Source organism: Netta rufina, assembly GCF_964035555.1.
Source record: "Netta rufina genome assembly, chromosome: 15".
NCBI classification, from domain to species: Eukaryota; Metazoa; Chordata; class Aves; order Anseriformes; family Anatidae; genus Netta; species Netta rufina.
In genome coordinates, this window is record NC_140138.1 from 2799098 (window position 1) to 2820294 (window position 21197).

A 21197-nucleotide genomic window follows, 5' to 3' on the forward strand; every position below is an offset into this window, starting at 1 on the left:
CTGAGGACTTGACACCTGGTACTGTGCTTCTCTGATGTGTTAATGCTGCAGGTTGCAGACAGAGCTCCTGTAAATAAGTATCAGGCTGTGACCAATGGATGTGTACATGTATGCTAGTAATGAAAGGTGTAAAGTAGAGAGGCCTGGATCAGCTAATTCAATAGCAGATGCATTACTGACTCCAGTCCATTATCCTTGTAACTAATGTAACTAACTGTGGTGATGACCCAGGGTATGCATTTACCAGTCCTTGTTCTGTTCCAGACTTTTTTTTTTGCTTAGAAAATGATTATACATTTGGGGAACTGCTCACTGTTAACAAGTTCTTGCATTAGAGTATTTTTATAGTTAATCACCTCGCTGGAGCTGTCTGAGCTTCTCTTTAACCCTCCCTGTACGTGGGTGGAGGCTCCTCTTCTAATTCATCCTGGTGTATGAAATCCAATCAATGTTGCCACATCCTTTCCTACTTAGCTTCCTGCTGTCAGGGACGTGATGTGAAACCCAGCGTGTTGTTTTCTTCTGATGAAAATGGTCTCCTTTAGAACTGGAGGGCAGGAGTGGGCAGAGAGGAATGGCTGTCCTGATTCCAGCTCTGATGCACAGCAGCTGTGCTGTGAGGCCATGCTTCATCAACCTAACCCTTAAAGCCCAGAGTGGCAGGGATTGGACTCATGTGTCCAGCAACACGAGACTGGATTGCAATTAACTGTATCATAAGGAAATAAAGGAGTCTGGGTCTGGGGTGGGGGTGTGGGGAGAGCTCTGCGTTTGCCTGCATAGACTTGTGTGCTGCTTCTTTTTACTTTGTCAGGAAGAAATTCCGTTCCCAGCAAACCCTGCTGCTAACTAACTCTTTTCTGCCACAGCCCCGTTCTGCTGGAGCAGGGTTTGCAGAGCTCATCTGTTCTCAGAGGTCACCCCACTGGGCTTTCCTGCCCTTTTTCAGAGGCTCCAGACCTCCTGATCCTACTGCCTGGCTGGGAGCAGCCAGGCAGTACCAGTGGTTCACAAACCCCACAGGGAAATCCCTGTGGGCTGGTGTTGCCAGGGTCTGGCTGGAGGCACCATGTTCGATCGGAGCAGACCTGAAGGCTCGTGGAAGCCAGGGCACCTCTCTACAGCTTTCCCTGCTTGCCTCCACCCAACGCACAACGTGAGGTTTGCATCCCACTGCGCAGTGGCGATGGCCCCCCGGCCACGGTGCTGACCTGACTTCCATTTTTGTGGTCCCCATTGTAGGGGGATTGAAGTACCTGGGCAAATATCTTCTCCGGACCTTGGCTCTCTGCCTTTGAAAATGTTTATGACGCAGGTTCCACGGAGGCACTTTTTCTAGTACGTGTTTGGATTATTGGTAGCGTAAAGTAAGGGGCTAGGCTGGAGGCTCCAATCCAGCTGGTGGGCTCCTGTACCCCCATGTGCATTCTCTTGCAGGGTCAGAGAGCAGCACCCACAGGACATGCTGTAATTTTTCTCCTTTCTTGACAATGTTTTCTGCCGTTACTTGTGCTCCATGTTGTTTAGTATTGAGAGGTGCCAAACTAGTTTTGAAATTCAGACCACGGTGCTTGACTTGACTGAGGCCATAAAAATCAATTCCTTAGCAGAACCTTCAACACATCACTGAGAGGTGCAGTAGTGCTGAGGGAATGCTCTGCCGCTCCAACGTTGTGCCACTGCAGGGAAGGTCAACTGCGTCCCGAGCTGCATCAGCAGAGGAATGGCCAACAGCACCTCTCCTGTGAAGACAGGCTCAGAGAGCTGGGATGTTCAGCATGGAGAAGAGAAGGCTCCAGGGAGACCTTGGAGCAGCCTTCAAGTACCTAAAGGGGGCCTGTGGGAAAGATAGGGAGGGATTCTTCATCAGGATGTGTAGTGATGGAACAAGGGGTAATGGTTTTAAACTAAAAGAGGGGAGATTGAGATCAGATATTAGGAAGAAATTCCTCACTATGAGGGTGGTGAGGCAGTTTGCCCAGAGAAGCTGTGGATGCCACATCCCTGACAGTGTTCAAGGCCAGGCTGGTTGGGACTTTGGGCAACCTGATCTAGTGGGTGGCATCCCTGCCCATGGCTGGGGGTTGGCACTGGATGGACTTCCAGGTCTCTTCCAACACAAACCATTCTATGAATGCTGCTCATACAGAAAATCTAATGAGATGTGCTTCTCGTTTTTGCATTAAAAAAAAAAAAAAAAAAAATCACGTAAAATTAATTTGCCAGAACAAACCATCCTGGTGGTGCAAGGGGAGGGCAATCACCGTGAGGCAAAGATGCAGGCTGCAGCCACGCTGACCAAGATGCATGGTCTTACAGTTGTGTGAATTTAGAGCAAGATTTGACTCCAGTTTATAAGGGCTGGATGTTCAGCTGCTGGTAACTGTCACAGCCTTCGTTAATGGAGTTGAAAATGGTTTTGGCTTGATTCTTCAGATGCATGGCCCAGAGAGCCGGTGATGCTTGGTGCACCTGTACAGAGGAAGGCAGAGTGGGGCCACAGGCTGCGTTTCGGTTCAGAAGCTGTGTTAGAACAGTTCTGTGCACGGCGTTGTGGAAGTACGAGCGGCATGATGCCTCCCAGCAGTGTGCACGGGTCTGATGCTGAAGAGGAGAGGCATCCAGCAGCTCTGCCCGCACGTCACAAAGTCATATTGCATGGGCACTGTCTTCAGTGTCACCTGGGACAGGCTTCGTGCCTCCCCATGCAGAGACAGGGATTTTGTTGACGTGTGCCCCAGGTTTGACAGCACTTGTGCTATCTGAAATGACAGCTCGCAAGCCGACCTGGCAGTCAGGTTTTTGCTCCATGGAGTCACAAACAAGTAAGTGATGTTTCATGCCTGTCTGGTCCCATCTCCTTGATGTTGTTCAGGAGAGGAGGTGGTGCAGAGGCTGATGCTGGGTCATGGTGAGACTCCTGCTTCTGAAGCTGACTTGAATTGGCGGAGCCAATGCCCAGTCCTCGGGGTGTTTGCTCTAGCAGAACTGCTGTACCTCCTCGTGTCCCCTGTTTTCACAGCCTCTCTCCTTCCTGGGATGGGGCATGGGGGACATAAACCTTGGTTTGTTCTTCATTTCCAGAAGACCATCCCTGCCCACTTCTTGTAGCGCAGGCAGTGGGGGGAGGCGTTGTGGCAGGGCTCTGTAATGAGCTTCAGGATACAGGTAAGGGCACAGGTTGGTCCCTAGGGACTTCCATTGCTGGGCTGCTGGTTGTGAAAGCTGGGATGGGGTAGTGGCAGTAGAGGAGAGGGATAAATTTGCCCACATGGCTGGCTAGAGGACGGAGTGGATTACAGACAGATAGAAAGTTAGTTGTGGAGGTTGAAAGCTTAAGTGGGCAAGAGACAAAAGAATGCATTTATTTGCTGACGGGCTAGGTAGGTACAAACAGACATGAGCAAGAACTTGTTTAAGCAGCTGGTGAAAATGGAGGTGTTGTGTCTCACATACCCCTGGGAGCAAAAATGACTTGTGGTCCAAGAGGAAGCGGACTCCAAAATGCTGGAGCCAGCGTAGGAGATGCTTGGCACTTTAACTCCGAAATCACTCAGCATCTTGCTGAATCCCCTCATCCTGCTTGTTCTGCTCTCTCCTTGCCTTCCTGCTGCTGATTCAACTTTTCTCACTGTCCCAGACCTTCCCTCTTCCCCCTAACATGTTGGGATTGGGACTCCCTCTTGCTGGGCATCCCCAGAAGAGTATGGAGTGCTTTCAGCAGCTGTGATTGTCGAGTGTTAGGAGGCGCAAGAGAGGTGCGAGAGCAATTTATACTTTTTTTTTTAAAAATTAGATCCCTGGGTTCTGTATACTTTATAGTGGTATCGGCAATGTTGCTCAGGTTATCAGTATGGTCAGCCCACAAGTGACAGAGATTTGGGAGTCAAATCCTGCATAGGGAGTCAGGCCATGTGTGAAGCAGAGGGGGAGGCAATGCAAACACTGCTACCAGTACATGAAAGGGGCCAAGGAGCTACTCAGTGACTTTCTGCTCAGGTTAGCTGCCCACCAGGTGGTATTTCTAGACCTCATCTCACTCCAGAGAACCTGTGTGCTCAGACAGTGGACCCTGCTCCCCTGCAAACCTAGGATTACCCAAGCTTCTGCAGGCTCCCATCTCTGGGGCTGTCCTTTAATTTGTTTTAATTTGAGACAGCCTTTGATGTGAGCCGCTTCCATTGGCAGGGTGGAGGTCTTGCTGCCAATCCTTAATGACTGTCACCTTGCCTGGTAAAAGAACTGCACAACCATTCTGAGCATGTACAAGTCCTGTTCCCAGCCAGGTCTGAGATCCCAGCCTGCAAATTGGGCTTCTCATTGTTCCCTGGCACAAGCAGGCAGCATCCAGCCAGACTGAAATGCCAAACTCCTGCTTTCTCCCAGCCTGCCAAGTGAGCTGGCTGTGATGAAGGATCCCACGTCACTAGCAGTACTCACTCAGCACTGATTCTCCCTTTCTAGCAGCGATCTGTGGCACAGTCATCCTAATGGGGTTTTAACCCACTTAGTGTGCATTATTCTGGTTCTGTATTGTTCTCATATGCTAATCGAGCATTCAGGGATGATCTGGTAGACAGTGCCAATCAAAGTGGGTTATAGAAAATAGTTCTCATCAAAGTCACTTGATTTTTTTTCAGTAGAACTGGATATTTTACAGAAGAAGAGAGACATCTGTAAAACCTCTGTTCTACCATAGTGTGACATGGTAATTAATGAATCTTATGTCCATTTTTCCATCATTTTCCTGATGCCTGTAGAAAATAGGCTAGCCAGACCCTGTGCTACCCGGAGAGAGTTCGACACACCTGAGCTGGGTGTCCTTCCATGTCCTTGTTCCTGGGGCCTGGAGGGGGCTCTCAGGACCACAAGCAGGGTGCTAGGTGTGAGCAGGCTGTGGCCATCCTGGGCAGTTCCATCTGAGGCCTCTCCCCACCTCTGCCTCATGCCAGGGGCTGTATTTATCTGGGCAGTCAGACCTGGGCTGAGCAGTGCTGTGCTTGTGCTCGTGTCTGACCCTGTCCCTCCAACTGCTCTTCCTGAGCACAATGTGTGCCTGTGTTGTAGGTAGCTTGTCTCCAGGGGGCTGGAGCACCTCTCCTACGGAGATAGGCTGAGAGAGCTGGGGCTGTTCCGCATGGAGAAGAGAAAGATCCAGGGAGACCTCATTGCAACTTTTCAATACTTAAAGGGAGCTTATCAAAAAGATGGAGAGCAACTTCTTGCTCAGGCAGATTATGACAGGACAAGGGGAGATAGTTTTAAACTGAAAGAGGGGAGATTGAGATCAGATATTAGGAAGAAATTCCTCACTATGAGGGTGGTGAGGCACTGACACAGGCTGCCCAGAGAAGCTGTGGATGCCCCATCAGTGGAAGAGTTCAAAACGAGGTTGGAAGTGTTCCTGGGCAACCTGATCTAGTGGATGGCATCCCTGCCCATGGCAGGGGGGTTGGAACTGGATGGTCTTTAAGCTCCCTTCCAACCCTGGTTGGAAGGTGCTGGTCTATGAGTCTATGCCAGGTAGGGTTTGGGATGCAGACATCACTCAGTGATGATGTTTGCGGTACACTGATTTACACCAGTTAGGAGAAAGGCCCCACTGAGGTATGGGTAGCCCATCCCCACCCCAGATGACTACCACAACTCCTGCTATTGCCTGGATTAATAAAGTGCATTTATTTGCTTTGGGTTAGAAAGATGTCTCCCTAGTATGTACAGCAGCAACATCCCCCACACAGAGAGCCTGTGGCCCACCCCGTGCCCCAGGGAAGGACCTGGTCACTGGGAGAGCAGAACATCCAGTGCAAAAGCCATCATTGCAACCATCCACGGGCTGTGGCAGTTGCTTTCCCTACTACCTTTGCTCACCTGGCCCTGCTCACACTGCCTGCCTCCCCTGACACTCCATGGGGACCACTGGCTAGATGGGACAGTGGGAGGCAGAAGAGACTGTGACAACAAGCCGATGTGTCCAGAGTAGTGGGAGCACTGAGTAGACAACTTGGAAGGATGAGAGCCAACAGAGGAGCTGGAGATTTAGTCCTTGAACTTCAGGTGGGCTGAGGATCTGGTGCAAATCTGGGTCCATTGCATGTAGTACGTTGCTTAGGAGAACAGTTGACACACAGAAAGAAAAGGAATGGCAAAGCCAGAAGCAGGAGACATCAGGGTTTCTGGCTTGCCTTTCCCAGCATCCTCATTCATCGGGTGGGAGAGGGTGGCCTGAGGCTGGCAACACAGCTGGGGGGCAGGTGGTGCAGAGCTTGGCCACTAACAAACTTGAAGGTGCTTGGAGGGACGGGAGGGGGCTGCTGGGGAGTCTGGGTTCAGCTCACACCGGTTATTGTCCCCGTGCATCTGGGACACTTCCGTCGATGCTGCCTCGAAGCACGGCACAGCATGAGCAGCGTGCAGCACGTGCACCTTGTTGCGGTGCTTCTTCCTCAGGAGGCAGCTGAAGACTTTTTTGAAGCCCTTACGGAAGTGCTTGGAGACCAGGGCGTAGACGATGGGGTTGAGGCAGGAGTTGGCATAGGCCATGCAGTGGGAAAGCAGGCGGAAGGCATAGGTGGCCTGGTTGAAGGGGAAGTCTCCATAGAGGTATCGGAGGATGACTACGTGGTAGGGCAGCCAGCACAGGCAGAAAAGGATGGTTACAATGATGATCATCTTGGTGACTTTCCGTTTGGCCTTCTTGGACTCTGACACGTCCTCCAGGGGTTCCACTGCTGTCCACAGGTACTTGATGGTCCTAGTGTAGGAGAGGCTGATGACCAGCACTGGGATGACATAGCCAAAGGCAAATGTGCTGGTGTCCATGACCTTGCGTCTCCACTCCTCCCAGTCAGGCATGCAGATGTAGCTGGCCTCCCACTCGATCAGGTTGTAGTAGCTTAGGTAGGGGCCTGCAAAGACCACGGAGAGGCCCCAGATCACAGCCATAGCAGCCATGGCATTGCAGGGGGTCCGCAGCTCCCGGGAGCGCAGCGGGTAGCAAATGGCCAGGTACCTGGGGGGAGAGCAAAGCAACCACAGCTGATGGTTCAGCCAAGCTGTAGCTGGCCACATAAAGGGAACAAGAAGGTTTCCTTTGTTCTCCTGAAGATCCCTGAGTAGAGGCCCTATGTACTATCTCATGCCCCATCTGAGATACAGTCCTGGGTGAAACAGCTTTTATCTTTACAGCAGGGATGCCTGGGCTGGCTGACACCTGTGTGCAGGGAGGGTAGTCACGTCCCTGCGCTAGGATCAGAAACGGGGCTGTCACGACCATGCAGATATTCGCTGCTTGGCAGAAACTACGCAGCAGGAGAAAGGGCTGAGCTGAGGTTATGGGACCTGGGCAAGCTTCACTGGATGGTGGATGCAGTGCAGGCTTCTGCCCACTCAGGGCCTATTTTCAGCCTGCTCCAGTTCTCACATCAGGCTGGCAGGGAAAAGGTTTGCTCACTGTAACCAGGTCTGTGTGTGCCTCAGTCTGGCTACTGGGGCGGGGGCAGGTGGGCCCTTGCCTTTGGGTGCTTGTCCCTCTTCCAGCACATGGTGTCCAGAGGCAGCGTGATGGCCAGCTCTGCTTCCCCAGCCCCAGACAACTCTAAAGAGCAAAGCTGGCAGAACTCTGCTGCATGCTCAGGCAGGAGGGGGAACAAGCAGCAAAGGGGAATCCCTTTTCCCACGTTTGTCTTGGCAGTCCAGCAGGAGCTGCAAGATGTCAGAAAGGAGAGAAAATGGCTCGGTGCTCGTGCGTAAGGGATGGAGAAAAGTTGTGAGCACAGACAACTTCTTTTAGTACCCTTAGGGACAAGGACAATGAGCGAGATAGACCAGGACATGTTTTCTCTATGGCAGGCAAGGCTGGGAGCTTACCCGTCTGGGGTAAGCTCCCACCATCAGGGTGGGAGCTCCCACCATCAGGCTTCCTCCTCCTGCACCGTCAGTGTAGGCTCAGCCAAAAGTGGAGCTCAGCACAGCAATCCTACACTGAGGGGAAACAAGGCAGAGCCCTTAGGAACAATTCAGATGGATGGAGCAGGGCCTGGGTGATCTCCCAAGAAGAAACTTGGCTCACGGTGTGGGTGCCTTTCTGTACAGGCTGCTGTGGGGCCCAGGAGGGCTCGGGAGAGGTGAGGGAGCAGAGTTGTTAGGTAACAGCTTCTGTGCTGGGCCGGCAGCTCTAGGGGAACAAGAGATTTGTTACAGGACTGGGATCTCTCCTGTATATTTATATGGCTTCTCCTTTAGTGCTCTTTGGTTACCTTGCTGCCCTCGTGATGCTTTGATGCTTTCCTGCAGTGGTGGCTTGGGGATAGCCACTGCCCCTGGCATGCCATCTGTAACGTGGAGCTGGGTGAGGGGGAGTCCCTGGCACAGTGTGGAGCTCAGCCTGGGTCTCAGGTGTCCTACCTACAAGGCAGGTCTTCCCTATAGAAAATGCAGGCAGGAGCAGCACCAGCTTTGCACAGAGGAGAGCTGGAAGTGCTGCTTGGGGGTTGGTAGGGAAAAGGAGCTAAAAGTGGTCCCCAAACTGCCTTTGGCATGGACCGGCACCACTGGGGGTTGAATGATTTGCCTGTTGGCGATGGGCTATGGCCTTCCCATGCCCTCACTCCACCCAGCTTCTCAAACTGCCCTCCTTCCCCAGCCTGGGGGTGTCGCCAGACCATTACCTGTCCACAGAGACGGCAGCCAGTGTGAAGCTGCTGGCATACATGGTGAGGTAGATGAAAAAGTGGACAGCCTTGCAGATGAAGGAGCCGAAGACCCAGCCTTCAAGGCAGTAGATGGTGGCCTGGAAGGGCACGCAGAAGACAATGAAGAAGAAGTCAGCCAGGCTGAGGTTGAGGATGAAGAGGTTGGTGGTATTGTGGCCCATTTGTCTATTGCGCAGCAGCACTGCCAGCACCAGGCTATTGCCCACTGTGCCCAGGAGGAAGATGAGGGAGAAAACCACAGGGACAATGATGCTAGCAGGACTGAACTGGTAACTGTCAGAGGGGTTCCAGTACCCAGCCAAGCTGGTGAAGTCCTCATACTCCATCATTCTGTGCCGTGGTGAGGTGCTAAAGCCTGTGGTGACACAGGGAAAGGTGTGAGAGACTGCAGAAACACTGCAATTAAACACTTAGATTGTCTGATCGGCCTGCTGGCTGGCTGGAGACAGACAGAGCCTTGTTCTCAGTTCTGCCACCCACATGCTTTTCAGCAGGCTCCCCTGGACACAGCCGGCATGCAGGACAGGTAGGGTTAGACTGGCAGTAAGGAGGACCCTGCTCCCCCCTTCTGACCCTGGAGTGAACCCATACCCCAGATTTAGACGCCACCTTGGGCTGATGATGCTGAAGGTGAGGTTTGGGAGAGAGGAGAGAATATCATCCCCATGGGTGGAACAGCCTCCTCCTCTCTGGGAGAATGGAGCCAGGATTTTCCCTTCCCAGCTGATGGCAGGCAGAGGTGTGATGGCAGCAGGGCTTCAGCCCTGAACCAACACGTTGGGTGAGCTAAGGTGGTTGCTCCTCCTGTACTGATGTGCGGTTTGATAGTAGCCCCGGCCCCAGCCCTTTTGGTTTGGTTCTACAATAAACATCGCACGCTAGACACAGGCTGGAAATGCCTTTGGCAGTGACAGCTACTACACAGTTCTGTGTTGTGCCCAAGTGAGGACTTTCTGGGGAGGACAGCTGATGGGACTGCCTGTGATTTGGACTCAGTGACCCAGATATATGCTCTCTGTTTCATAGGGCAGCTCTCCTCAGGACTTGGGCTTCCTTTATCATTCTCTTGCCCCAAAAATAAGCATTTGTATTGAAAGCAGGTGAGTTTGTGTGGGGAAACATGAATTTCTCTGTCACACACACAGAAATCTGCCTGCATGTATTTAACTTCTGGAGCTGGTGGAATATCAGATGTACACATAGGCACAGATCCCCTTGGGGAAAGCAAAACAAAACAAAAACACATAATTTGTGTTCCTTCTCCTCTTCAGTGTTTGTATGGATGTGCTGTGGTTATTAGAGCGTGGCCCAACAGTGGCTCACTGTGACTATGGAGACTGCAGCAGCTCTGAAAGAAATGGAGCTTTAGCTGGTGCCTTTGCCTTCAGGTAGGGGATGGGGCAAGGGCTCCCTGTGAGCACTGACAGGGTGAGCACCTGAAGCAGAAGCACTGCAAGGGGCATGTGAGCATGGGTCCCCTACTGCAGGCGTTCCTGGATGCCTGACTATGTAGCCTTGCCACAGCTTTGAGGTTCTGCTTGGTTGTCCATGGCTCATGGCCTGTCTACATGAAGGCCAAGCAGTGTTTCAATTTCCCTTTACAGATGGGAATTGAGACATGGTGAGTGTAAAGAGGTGGCTAGCCTGACAGGGCTGTCACTAATGTAGCAGACAAATGAATATTCCTCTCAATTTCTGATTCCCACCTCTGTGTACAGTCCTGCCTGCAGACAGGAGAGTGACAGGAACAGGCACAGAGTAAAAGCAGTGCTACCCTTTCTGATCTCAAAAGTGATATATACCACCTGTCATATTGCCATGGCTCTGAGATTGTGAGTGACTCTCAAGGAGTCATACAGAACATCTCTCGCAGAGTGGGACCTGGATGCAGTCCCAGTTCAGCGTCTGCTCACGAGGTGGCCAGTACCTCCCACTGCTCTGTTGTCCCTTGGAAGCATTTTGCAAACATTTCACTCCCTACACTTTTGTGAACGGGTTTAGGGCAATGGTCCTGAGTCTCAGTTGGTTCTGAACAGCCTTGACTAGCAGTGACTGAGAGAGGGACAAGTGCTGAACACGGAGAAAAAAGGAGACCATGGGCAATGAATTTCCTCTTCCGCATATGCTATTCAGGGTTAGGAGGGGCAAAGGTGATGCATTAGGGGAGGTAAAATTGCGAGGCATGAGAACTGAATCAATGGCAAAGTTGGGAATGGAAACCAAGAGACCTGGCTTCTCCAAGAAGGGTTCAGTAAGGGATCTGTAGGGAGAATGGTTCTCAGTGCCTGACTGTTGGGGGCAAAACACAGACAAAAAACACCAACAGAGGTGGGGGCAGGCAGCAGGTCAAACCAGAGCTGCCTGGGAACCAGCACAGGCAGCTCTTACATCCAGGGAAGGCCAAGAAGGGCAGGGGCTGAAAGGGCAAGGGCACAGATACAGGAGCGATGGGAAGAGGGAGGTACAGGCTGGATGGTCTGGACAGAGAGCAGCACAGGGAGGAGAGGAGGAGCAGGCAGTTAGAGCTTCCTCTCCCAATGGGCTCAGGAGCCAGCGTTTCTGGGCTCGTTCTGCTGGTGGCACTGCCAACCCCAGCAGCGTGCCTCTATTTCCCCATTTGTGCAGCAGCTCCACAAAAAGCTGCCTCATCTGCTCTGCTGGGGGACAAGGCAGAGCCCATTTGCTCGGCAACCTCAGGGGCTCAGCCCGGGAGCGCAGCAGCCCCCCAGCACCCTGGCACCCTTCCTGTGCCCAGCCCGGGTCGGGCAGCCTCGGTGCTCCCCGCCTCCTACGCCAGGCACGGCCACGGCTGGGGCTGTCTGGCCCCGGGAGCCTCTCCTTTCGCTGCCCTGCCCGCAGAAGGCAGCGGTCAGGTTCCCGCACCGCCCGCCCCCGTGCCCTGCCCCGCTCCCGGTGGCACATGCGGTACCGGGGGGGCCCTACCTGCTCCGCTCCGCTCCGCCGCCCGCTGCGGCTGCTGCCGGTGCTGCTCGGGCACAGCTCGCTCCGCCCCTGCTCCAGCACCCCCGGGCACACACGCACGGGTACGAGTGCCCCCGCTCCCGCGTGCACGCACACCTACAAACGCATCCTGGCAGCCACGCACGCCCCAGGCACTCGTGTGTCCCCCGGGAAAACAACACGGAGCGTTTGCTCCTCCCTTGTGCACAGCCCACAGCACGCTACGAAACCCGGCAGCAAGCACAAGCCCCTCTGCTGGCACCGAGCACGCACAGCCCTACACACCTGTGCACCTGCTTACATCCATGCACCCATCCATAGCCACCTCCCTGGCGCTCTTCTGTGTGAGTCCATGCTTTGTGCACACACGGTGAAACCCCCGTGCATCAGTCCTGCTGTGCCCTGCAGCCAGGGCACACTGGCAGGATCTCTGGAGATGGGTATGGGGTAATTATGAGGATTCAGGGGGATCTGGGAGCTCTCAACCCTTGTCTCTTTGCTTTGCTCAAACCCCAACATTTCATTGGGTTAGAAACTGGCTGGGTAGCCAGGTCCAAAGAGTCATGGTGAATGCAGTCAAATCCAGTTGGAGGCCAGTCACTAGTGGCATTCCCCAGGGCTCGGTGCTGGGGCCGGTCCTCTTTAATATCTTCATCAATGATCTGGATGAGGGCATTGAGTGCACCCTCAGTAAGTTCGCAGATGACACCAAGTTAGGTGCGTGTGTCGATCTGCTTGAGGGTAGGAAAGCTCTGCAGGAGGATCTGGATAGGCTGCACCGATGGACTGAGGTCAACTGCATGAAGTTCAACAAGGCCAAGTGCCGGGTCCTGCACCTGGGCCACAACAACCCCAAGCAGAGCTACAGGCTGGGAGATGAGTGGTGAGAAAGCTGCCTGGCAGAGAAGGACCTGGGAGTATTGGTGGCTAGTTGGCTGAATACGAGCCAGCAGTGTGCTCAGGTGGCCAAGAGCATCCTGGCTCGTATAAGAAGCAGTGTGGCCAGCAGGGCTAGGGAAGTGTACTCGGCTCTGTACTCGGCTCTGGTGAGGCCGCACCTGGAGTACTGTGTTCAGTTTTGGGCCCCTTGCTTGCTACAAGAAGGACATGGAGGTGCTCGAGCAAGTCCAGAGAAGGGCAACAAAGCTGGTGAGGGGTCTGGAGAACAAGTCTTATGAGGAGCGGCTGAGTGAGCTGGGATTGTTCAGCCTGGAGAAAAGGAGGTTCAGTGAACCAGAACCAAAAGAGTGACCTTATCGCACTCTACAGGTACCTTAAAGGAGGCTGTAGCGAGGTGGGGGTTGGTCTGTTCTCCCACGTGCCTGGCAACAGGACAAGGGTGAATGGGCTAAAGTTGCGCCAAGGGAGGTTTAGGTTGGATATTAGGAAGAACTTCTTTACTGAAAGGGTTGTTAGGCATTGGAACAGGCTGCCCAGGGAGTCACTCAGGTGGAGTCACCATCCCTGGAGGTCTTTAAAAGACGTTTAGATGTAGAGCTTAGTGATTTGGTTTAGAGGACTTGCTAGTTTTAGGTCAGAGGTTGGACTCAGTGATCTTCGAGGTCTCTTCCAGCCTAGATGATTCTGTGATTCTACTCTGTCTCATGGGCTTCCTCTCCTTTTTCCGTTTCTCTGCCCTGCTTCTTCTATTTTCTTAAATTTGCATTGTCCCTCTGTCCCTAACAATATCTCTTCATCTCCGTGCTGCTCCCTGTCCCTGCTGTTCTCTGACAATCCTGGTGTTCTGCTCCCTGTTCTTCTTTTCCTCTCTCTGTCCCTCTCACACTTCTTTGTGTATTTCTTTCTTTTCCCCTCTGCCCCTGATGCTTCTTTCTCTCTCTCTGCTCTCTACAGCGTCCTTCTCTGCCTGTTCCTATGTCATGCTTCTGCTCTCTAATTTTTCTGTCTGTCTCTCTGTTCCACTGCCCTTTCCTTCATTTCTCACTGTATCTCCTCATCCAGCTGTCATTTTTTTTTCCCTCTCTGTGCCTCTATCCTGACACCTGTTCCTTTTTGTTCTTCCTCTGTCTCCAACCCCCAACTCATCAGTTTTATCCTTTTCCTTCCTTTTTTTTCCCGATCTGCAGCCCTTCCTTGCACCTTGCCCCTACACAATGCCTGTGTCCTCCTCCCTGTCTTCCCCTAAGTATGTTCTTCTCTCCCACCCATCTTCATCTATTCTTCCTCCCTCTCCTTCTGTTTTGTTCTCTATCCCTCTGCCCTTCCCCTATTCCCTTTTCACTCTGCCTCTCTGTCTGTTCTTTCTCTGCCTTTATTCTTAGCCAGTCTGTCCTGCTCCTTTGTTCCTGGCTTTCCGTGTAAAAAGAAAGAATCTTCCTATACTTCTGATTTCTGTCAATTCATCTATCCTGCTCATTGTCACTTTTTTTCCTTCTTTTTATTTTTCTTTCTGCATCCCACTGCCCTGCTTCCTGTTCATCTCATTCTCTCATTCTTTCTCTGTCCAGCTCCCCACGAGTACATTTTCTTACAGCTAGGTCTTGCTTCCTATCCCCGACCATCCACTCCCACCTTCCCTTCCCCCGCTAACTATCCTAGGACTTTTTATTCTCCCCTGTCCCGCACCCTGTCCTTTTTCCCTGTTGCTGCTTCCCTGCCCTCCTTCCACTCCCTGTCCTTTCTGCCTTCATCCTTCTGTCAGTGGGGCAGCCTGCCCCACCATTTCCTGTTCTCTGCCTCCTGTTCAGATGGCTCACCCTTTTTCCATTTGTCTGTGCCACTGCCCTTCTGTTTTTTTCTCTTTCCTGGTCTCACTACAGCTGGTCTCACTTCACACTACAGCTTTCTCTCCATCTCTCTCCTGCTCTGTGCCCCTCCCTTTCTCTATCCCAGTGTCCTGTCCTGTTACTCTCCCACTCTGTCCCATTCCCTATAAGTGCTTTTTTAATTCTCCATCGCTCACTTCTGCTGCCCATCACTAATTTCTTTCTCAAGCTTTCTTCCTTCCCCTTCGTCCCTTTCTTCTTCTAGCATTTTTCCCCACTTCATCTACCTCTGCTTTTCTATATTTCTGTGTCCCACTCCACTCCCTTATCACACTTTTTCTTCACCCCTTCTTCTTTCAATCCATCTGTTGTATTCCCTGTCCTCCCTCCATGCCAATCTTTCTCTGTCCCTCTGTCATTTTGCTCTTTTCTCTTTGTCTGTCTTTCTGCCTATTGCTGTTTTGCCCTTCTCCATCCCCTGGTCATGCTTCTTGTCTCTTTCCTTGTCTCTCTGCCTCTAAGCCTAACACTTTTCCTTTGTTGAACTTTGTCCTGATGCCCCTGTTCTGTATCCCTCTGCTTTGCTCCCTGTCCCTATTTTTCTTCCAGCTATATATCTGCTCTGTTTCCCCTCCCTATTTTTGCAGTCTTTCTCTCCATCTGATTCCCTGTCCCATCCTGTCTTGCTCTATCACCTTGGGCTGTCCTTTCTTTCAGTATCCTTTCTTCTGTCTTTCCCGTCCTTTCTTCTTTAGTATTTTAACTCTCTCGATCTCTCTTCTCTGCCTTGCATCATTTTTTCCCCTCCAGTGCTGTCCTTTGCTCCCTGTCCCTGTCCCGCTCTCTAACAAGTCCTGTCCCGTTCCCTGTCTCACCGCCCTACTGGTGGTCCATTTTCTCTCTCTGCTTGTGTCCTTCTGCCCTTTCCTCAGTTTCAGTTCCTCTATCTCTGACCTGCAGGCCATGGCTAAAGGAGGTGGCCGTTCCCCACGGGACAGACTATCGGATGCCTGAGCACTGCGGTGCCCCAGGCCAACAACCCTTTCTTTACCGACAGGGTTGTTAGACATTGGAACGGGCTTCCCAGGGAAGTGGTGGAGTCACCATCCCTGGAAGTCTTTAAAAGACGTTTAGATGTAGAGCTTAGGGATATGGTTTAGTGGGGACTGTTAGTGTTAGGTCAGAGGTTGGACTCGATGATCTTGAGGTCTCTTCCAACCTAGAAATTCTGTGATTCTGTGATTCCATAACATGCCGGGCCGGGCAGCCCCCGGCCGCGGGCCGCCATCTTGTTGCCCTGCCCGGCGGCCGCGCTGCCTGTGCCTCTGCTGCCGCCCGCTGACCGGCACCGCGACCGGCCCCGGAGGCCTGGCAGTGACTGCAGACAGCGCGAGTCCAGTACATCGGGACAATGTGCTCCGTCACAAGCCTCTCGGATCTGACGCTTCCTCCTGCTAGAACTGCCTATGAAAGTTTGAGTAGCCACCGCAAGGTGAGTCTTTCTCTTAGAGAAAAGCTCCCTCTCCCCTTTAAAAAGAGAGGAACAGGTGTGTGTGCAGGGGGGCTTTACGGAATTTGTTGGCCAAACCTGGAAGGTCATTTGTTTGTTTGTTTGTTTGTTTAAACTTTGTATCCTTTGGTTGTTGTTGCCTGTAAGAAAGTGTCCTCAAACATCAAAGTACTACCTTAAAAACACAATTTCAGTTGTCTTACTTGAGCCACTGTAACTTCCAGACCTTTAATTATTGCTTCTGTGTTACTTTTTGGGGGGTTGGGGTAGAGTTATAAAGGCAAGTAGAGCAGCATGTTTTGACCTCATGAAAAGGGTTGTGATGGGAAGAGAAAGGGTTTTCATATTTTCCATGATATTTCCTGATGCCACACAACCACGGCATAAAAAATAATGAGTTAAGTGTTGAGCTCATTTCTCTTGAAATTACACTGTTTCTCTTTTTGCTTGGAAAATTATTTGTTGTGATGGATGAGAAGGAATACAAAGATTTTTCGAGTGTGTTGCCAGCTCATTACTTACAGAACAATCTGGTGGTAAAAAGAGAGTTGACAGATGAGAATTCAAATGGATCTGTGAATGAATTATTGAATAATGCCCCAGTTCCAGAGGTTGAAAGACTTATTTTCAGACTTCTTTTTATAATTACTGACTGCTTTTCCTGCTCCCAATGACAGATCCTATATGAGAATCTAATGCAGCTAAAAATCACTAAATTCACTTCTGTGTTACATAATTGAGACTTCATTGAAATGGCTGGAGCTACAATGGTATAAAACTACAGTGGTCACTCAGTGGTGAATCAGATCTATCCAATTTCATGTCTCTTAACAGGTATAGCTGCTTAATAGCTAGTTAAATAATTCAAGATATTTTCATTAAGCTGAATGATTGTGACTTTTGTTCTTAAATCTCATCAAGCAACCAGTTATGACTGTGGAGCTACAAAAACATAACTGAACAAATGACTGTTGGGAAGCTTTAGGAGGTCATTGAACTGCTAACTGGATTCTAGAGGTGTATACATGGGATAGGATTCTGCTCTTTTTGTCTCTTTTCTTATGTGCCTTGTCTAAGTGCTATACTATTTCTTTATTTGGTTTTGTAACCTTCCCCTAGGCTAGGCTATTGTAAAATCTCTTTCCTGCTTATTTAAAGGTTTGCCTTTTACTAAAATAGCTTTGCTTTATCCTCAGGCTCCATTTCTTAAAATTCATGCCTATATTTCAATAACAAATATCATGTATTGTTTTTAATGCAGAGATGAGAAAAGGTACTGGGAGTAAAATAGCAAACAAACATGAACAAATGCAAATAGCGTCCCAGTATTCCTTCCATGTTGCCTGACCCTCCTTCCAGCAGCCGTACACTTTCTTTTTCTGCCCAAGCTCCAGCAGAAGATCCCTGGTCAGCCAGGCCGGCCTTCTGCCTCACCTGTGTGACTTCCAATATTTTTGAATTGTCTGATCCTGCACTTTTAGGAGGCAGTGCTTAAAGACTGACCAGCACTGATGGACGCCAACGCCTTCAAAAGCAATTTCCCAAGGGGCCTTGCTGACTAGTTCCCTGAGCAGCCTGAAGTCTGCTCTCCCCATATCCAGGGCTGAAGTTTTGGTGGCAGTTTTCCTTGTGTCACCAAAAATTTTAAACTCATCTGCTTCATGGTCACTATGATCAAGACAGCCATTAATTGCCATGTCCCCCACAAGACCCTCTCTGTTCTCCAGCAACAGATCTAGGAGGGCTCCTTTCCTAGTTGGCTCCCATAACACCTGCACCAAGAAGTTATCATCGAGGTGCTTTAGGAGCCTCCTGGACCTGCTCATGTCAGCTGTGTGGTAATTCCAGTTGACGTCTGGCAAGTTGAAGTACCCCAAAAGCACAAGGGCATTTGATCTCGAGGTATCTCTTAGTTCCTCAAAGAATAATTCATCGGCACTGTCATCCTTGCCAGGTAGTCTATAATATACTCCCACAACGACATCCCCTTTATTTGTTCATCTCTTAATCCTTACCCAAAGGCTCTCAATTTTGCCATCGCCAATTTCAAGTTCCACATGGTCCAGCCCCTCCTTCACATATATTGCAACCCCCCACTTCACCTGCCTTGCCTGTAACCATCTACTGCAACACACCAGCCACAGGACTATTCCCACGAGGTTTTGCTTATGCCAATAATGTCGTAGCTGTGGGACTGGGCCAAAACTTCTAGCTCATCGATTTTATTCCTCATACTGCGTGCGTTTGTGTAGAAGCACTTCAAATGTGCCTCATTGCACACAGCACCTTGTGGAGCAGACTGAAGGACCTCACCGGTACGCAGTCCCTCTGATTCTAGCGCGCCATAACTTAGCTTATCACCAGCAGGCCTGGTTTTATTCCCTTCCCCCTTTGTCTCTAGTTTAAAGCCCTATCTATCAGCTCCGCTAACTTCTGGGCAAAAATCCTTTTCCCATTCTGAGAGAGGCGCATCCCATCTGGTGCCAACAACCCTGATGTCATGTAGACCTTCCCACGATCAACAAACCCAAAGTTCTGCTGGTTGCACCAGTCTTGAAGCCATGTGTTAATAAGATGAGTCTGCTTGTCAACATCGATCCCCCCTATCAGAAGGTCAGTGTGAGAAACACTCTGTAGCCAATAACATAGGCTCAGGTGAGGATCTCAGTGAAGCAGCAGTTTTATTTGCAATTGCAATGGCTGGCGTCCCACAAGCAAGAGCACACCTGCTAGTTCCGTAACACAGTTTACATACTTTTTGATGACTAGGACCATGCCCTGATTCCCAACTGAGTGGGTAATCCAGGTTCACAATTTATTTGATGCTTCACAGACAATACATGGCCTTCAGTTGCTGGCCTGTTAAATTTCAAATTTTTTTTGACTTTTTTACTGTTTGAAGTGGTAATGTTTCTTCACTTATCTGACTTGACTTGACACTGTGATTTTCACCTAATTGCTCTAAGGAGTTTAGTTGTCTGCATTTTACAAGGTCGCCTGCTAAGCTTTCTTATCACTGCAAGCATACATCAATACCACATCCCCTCCCTCTAAACGATACAACTCTGCAAAAACAACATTTTTATTCCCACAAGAGGCAAACAGAATCTGTGCCCCTGATCCTTTAACTATTTGCCCCAAAGTCTTAAAGTCCCTTTTGATTGCTCTCGGACTTCTCCTTGCTACTTTGTCATTACCAGCCTGAAATACCAGTAGTGGGTAGTAGTCAGTGGGCCATACCAGGCAAATGACTTTCCTAGCAATGTCTCTCACCTGAGCCCCAGGGAGGCAGCAGACCTCCTTGTGGGTTGGGTCCGGTCAACATATTGGGCCCTCTGTCCCTTTCAGGAGGGAGTCCCCCATGATGATAACCCTTCTTTCTTTTTTGACAGAAGATATAGTGATGCAAGGGATACGTTGCCTTGCCTTAGGCACCCCTTCCAACTGGGTTGGGCTTTCATCTACATCTTTGTTTTGAGTATTGTTTCTAGACCCTCATACCTGTTATATAAGGGCAGATGGGAAGGTGAGGTGGGCAGGGACAGGGCTTGCCTACCACCCTAACAGGAACCTGCCTCCGTTCCCCCCCTTGGCCTAGGTCCCCTCCTACTGCCTTGCAGGATGGGGAAACTTTTGTCTTCTGTGTGGCAGGAGACACTTGTGCTGTGGCAGGCTTGTGAGTCTGTCTCAGTGGGCAGAGTATGCCTCCACCAGTCAATTTCCCTCTCTGACTCCCTGATGCTCCTCAGCCTACTCCCCTCCTCCCGAAGCTCCACAACCTGGCTGAGCAGCTCTTCAGCCTGGGCACACCTCCCACAGGTGTACCCACTGCTGCTGCTGTTGGATACGGACAGAAGACTCGGGCACACCCTGCAGCCCAAGACCTGGACGGCATCGTGTTTCCCTGAGCCCTCCGTCTGAGTAGTCACATCGATGACTGTGGCAGGAGAGGCCACAAGAGATGCATTTCTTGGCATCGCCAGTTTTCTGCCTGGTGGATACCATGGCCGGGCTCTTTATGAGCAGGTTACAACCACCATTGGGAAAGACGGTTGGAAAAGAGCAGTGAGGGCGCCCTGCCTGCATGCACTGCCACCTCATGCCCTGACTGAGGCTCCACACCCTGTTTGCCCATCCTGGCCGCCGCATTCCCCAGGGGCTGCCTTTACACGGCCAGGGAGGGCACACTGCTGGCTGCGCCTACACCTCGTCATCCTCCCTCGCGAGGGCTGCCAGGCCCTGGCGGCTCCCTTGGCTGCCTCGAGTGGCCTCAGTGCTGGAAAAGTGCCCTGCCCGCCTCGGTCCCCTGCTCTGCTGCAGCACGCGACCACCCCGGAGCTGATCGCCTCAGGAAGTACATTGTGCATTTATTGTGTGATATTGTAGAACTGATCTAAGTAAAAAAAAAAATGTGGTGAAAATCTTGACTCTTTTTTTTTTTTTTTTGAATTCTCAACCTAATCTAACTGCTGCAAAATATACATTTTTTCATTTCTTTACAGCTCTATCATTTTGTTCTAAGAGTATTTTTTTTAGTTTCACTGAATGTGAATTGTGTTCAGAATAAGATCAAAATTTTACCTGAGATGGCTAAAGTGGGATTTTATCATATTTTACATCCTTGAGGTACCCAGGCGTACAAAATTTATTGCTGTGTTAATTAACGCACAATAGATAGAAGCAGTTAGAAGTAGGTAGAGAACCTTGACTTCTCTTCAGTATATCTTCATTTGTTTACTGTGTTACTGCTCATGGCTATCACACACCACTTTATTTTTAAATCTCATTAGATGAGTTGGCCCAGTGGCTGGAGGTACAGGCCTTGTTAACAAGATATAATATCCCTGAAAATATTCTGATATCATTTAGTTGACATGATAGTGTTACTATTGTAGGTTGAGTAGAGGAAAAACCTCAAATAAACTATAAATGGAATTTAATGATAAACAAAATATAGTTGCAGAATCACAGAATGGCTGAGGTGGGAAGGGACCTCTGAAGATCATCCAGTCCAATCACTCTGCCAAGCAGGATCACCTAGAGCACCTTGCACAGGATGGCATCCACCTGGGTTTTGAATATCTCCAGAGAAGGAGACCGCACAACCTCTCTGGGCAGCCTGTCCCAGTACTCTGTCATCTTCCCAGTAAAGAAGTGCACCCTCATATTGAGCAGAAGCCTCCTGTGCTTCAGTCTGTGCCCATTGCCTCTCGTCCTGTTGATGGGCACAACTGAAAAGAGACCAGCTCCATCCTCTCAACACCCTGCCCTCAGATATTTATACAC

General features: G+C 50.6%; 1 protein-coding gene across 1 annotated transcript; it reads right to left on the bottom strand.

Annotated features, from left to right (window-relative positions):
• Positions 1–6273: 6273 nt before the first annotated feature.
• Positions 6274–9094, bottom strand: LOC311215114 (galanin receptor 2b-like; the record flags this gene model as incomplete). The annotated part of the gene is made up of 2 exons (XM_084296143.1): positions 8670–9094; positions 6274–7012 (listed from the first exon to the last, which is right to left on the bottom strand). Exons 1-2 carry the CDS (start codon positions 9041–9043, stop codon positions 6274–6276), a joined length of 1113 nt encoding a protein of 370 aa, XP_084152269.1. The 5' UTR covers positions 9044–9094.
• Between the last annotated feature and the right edge of the window lie 12103 nt (positions 9095–21197).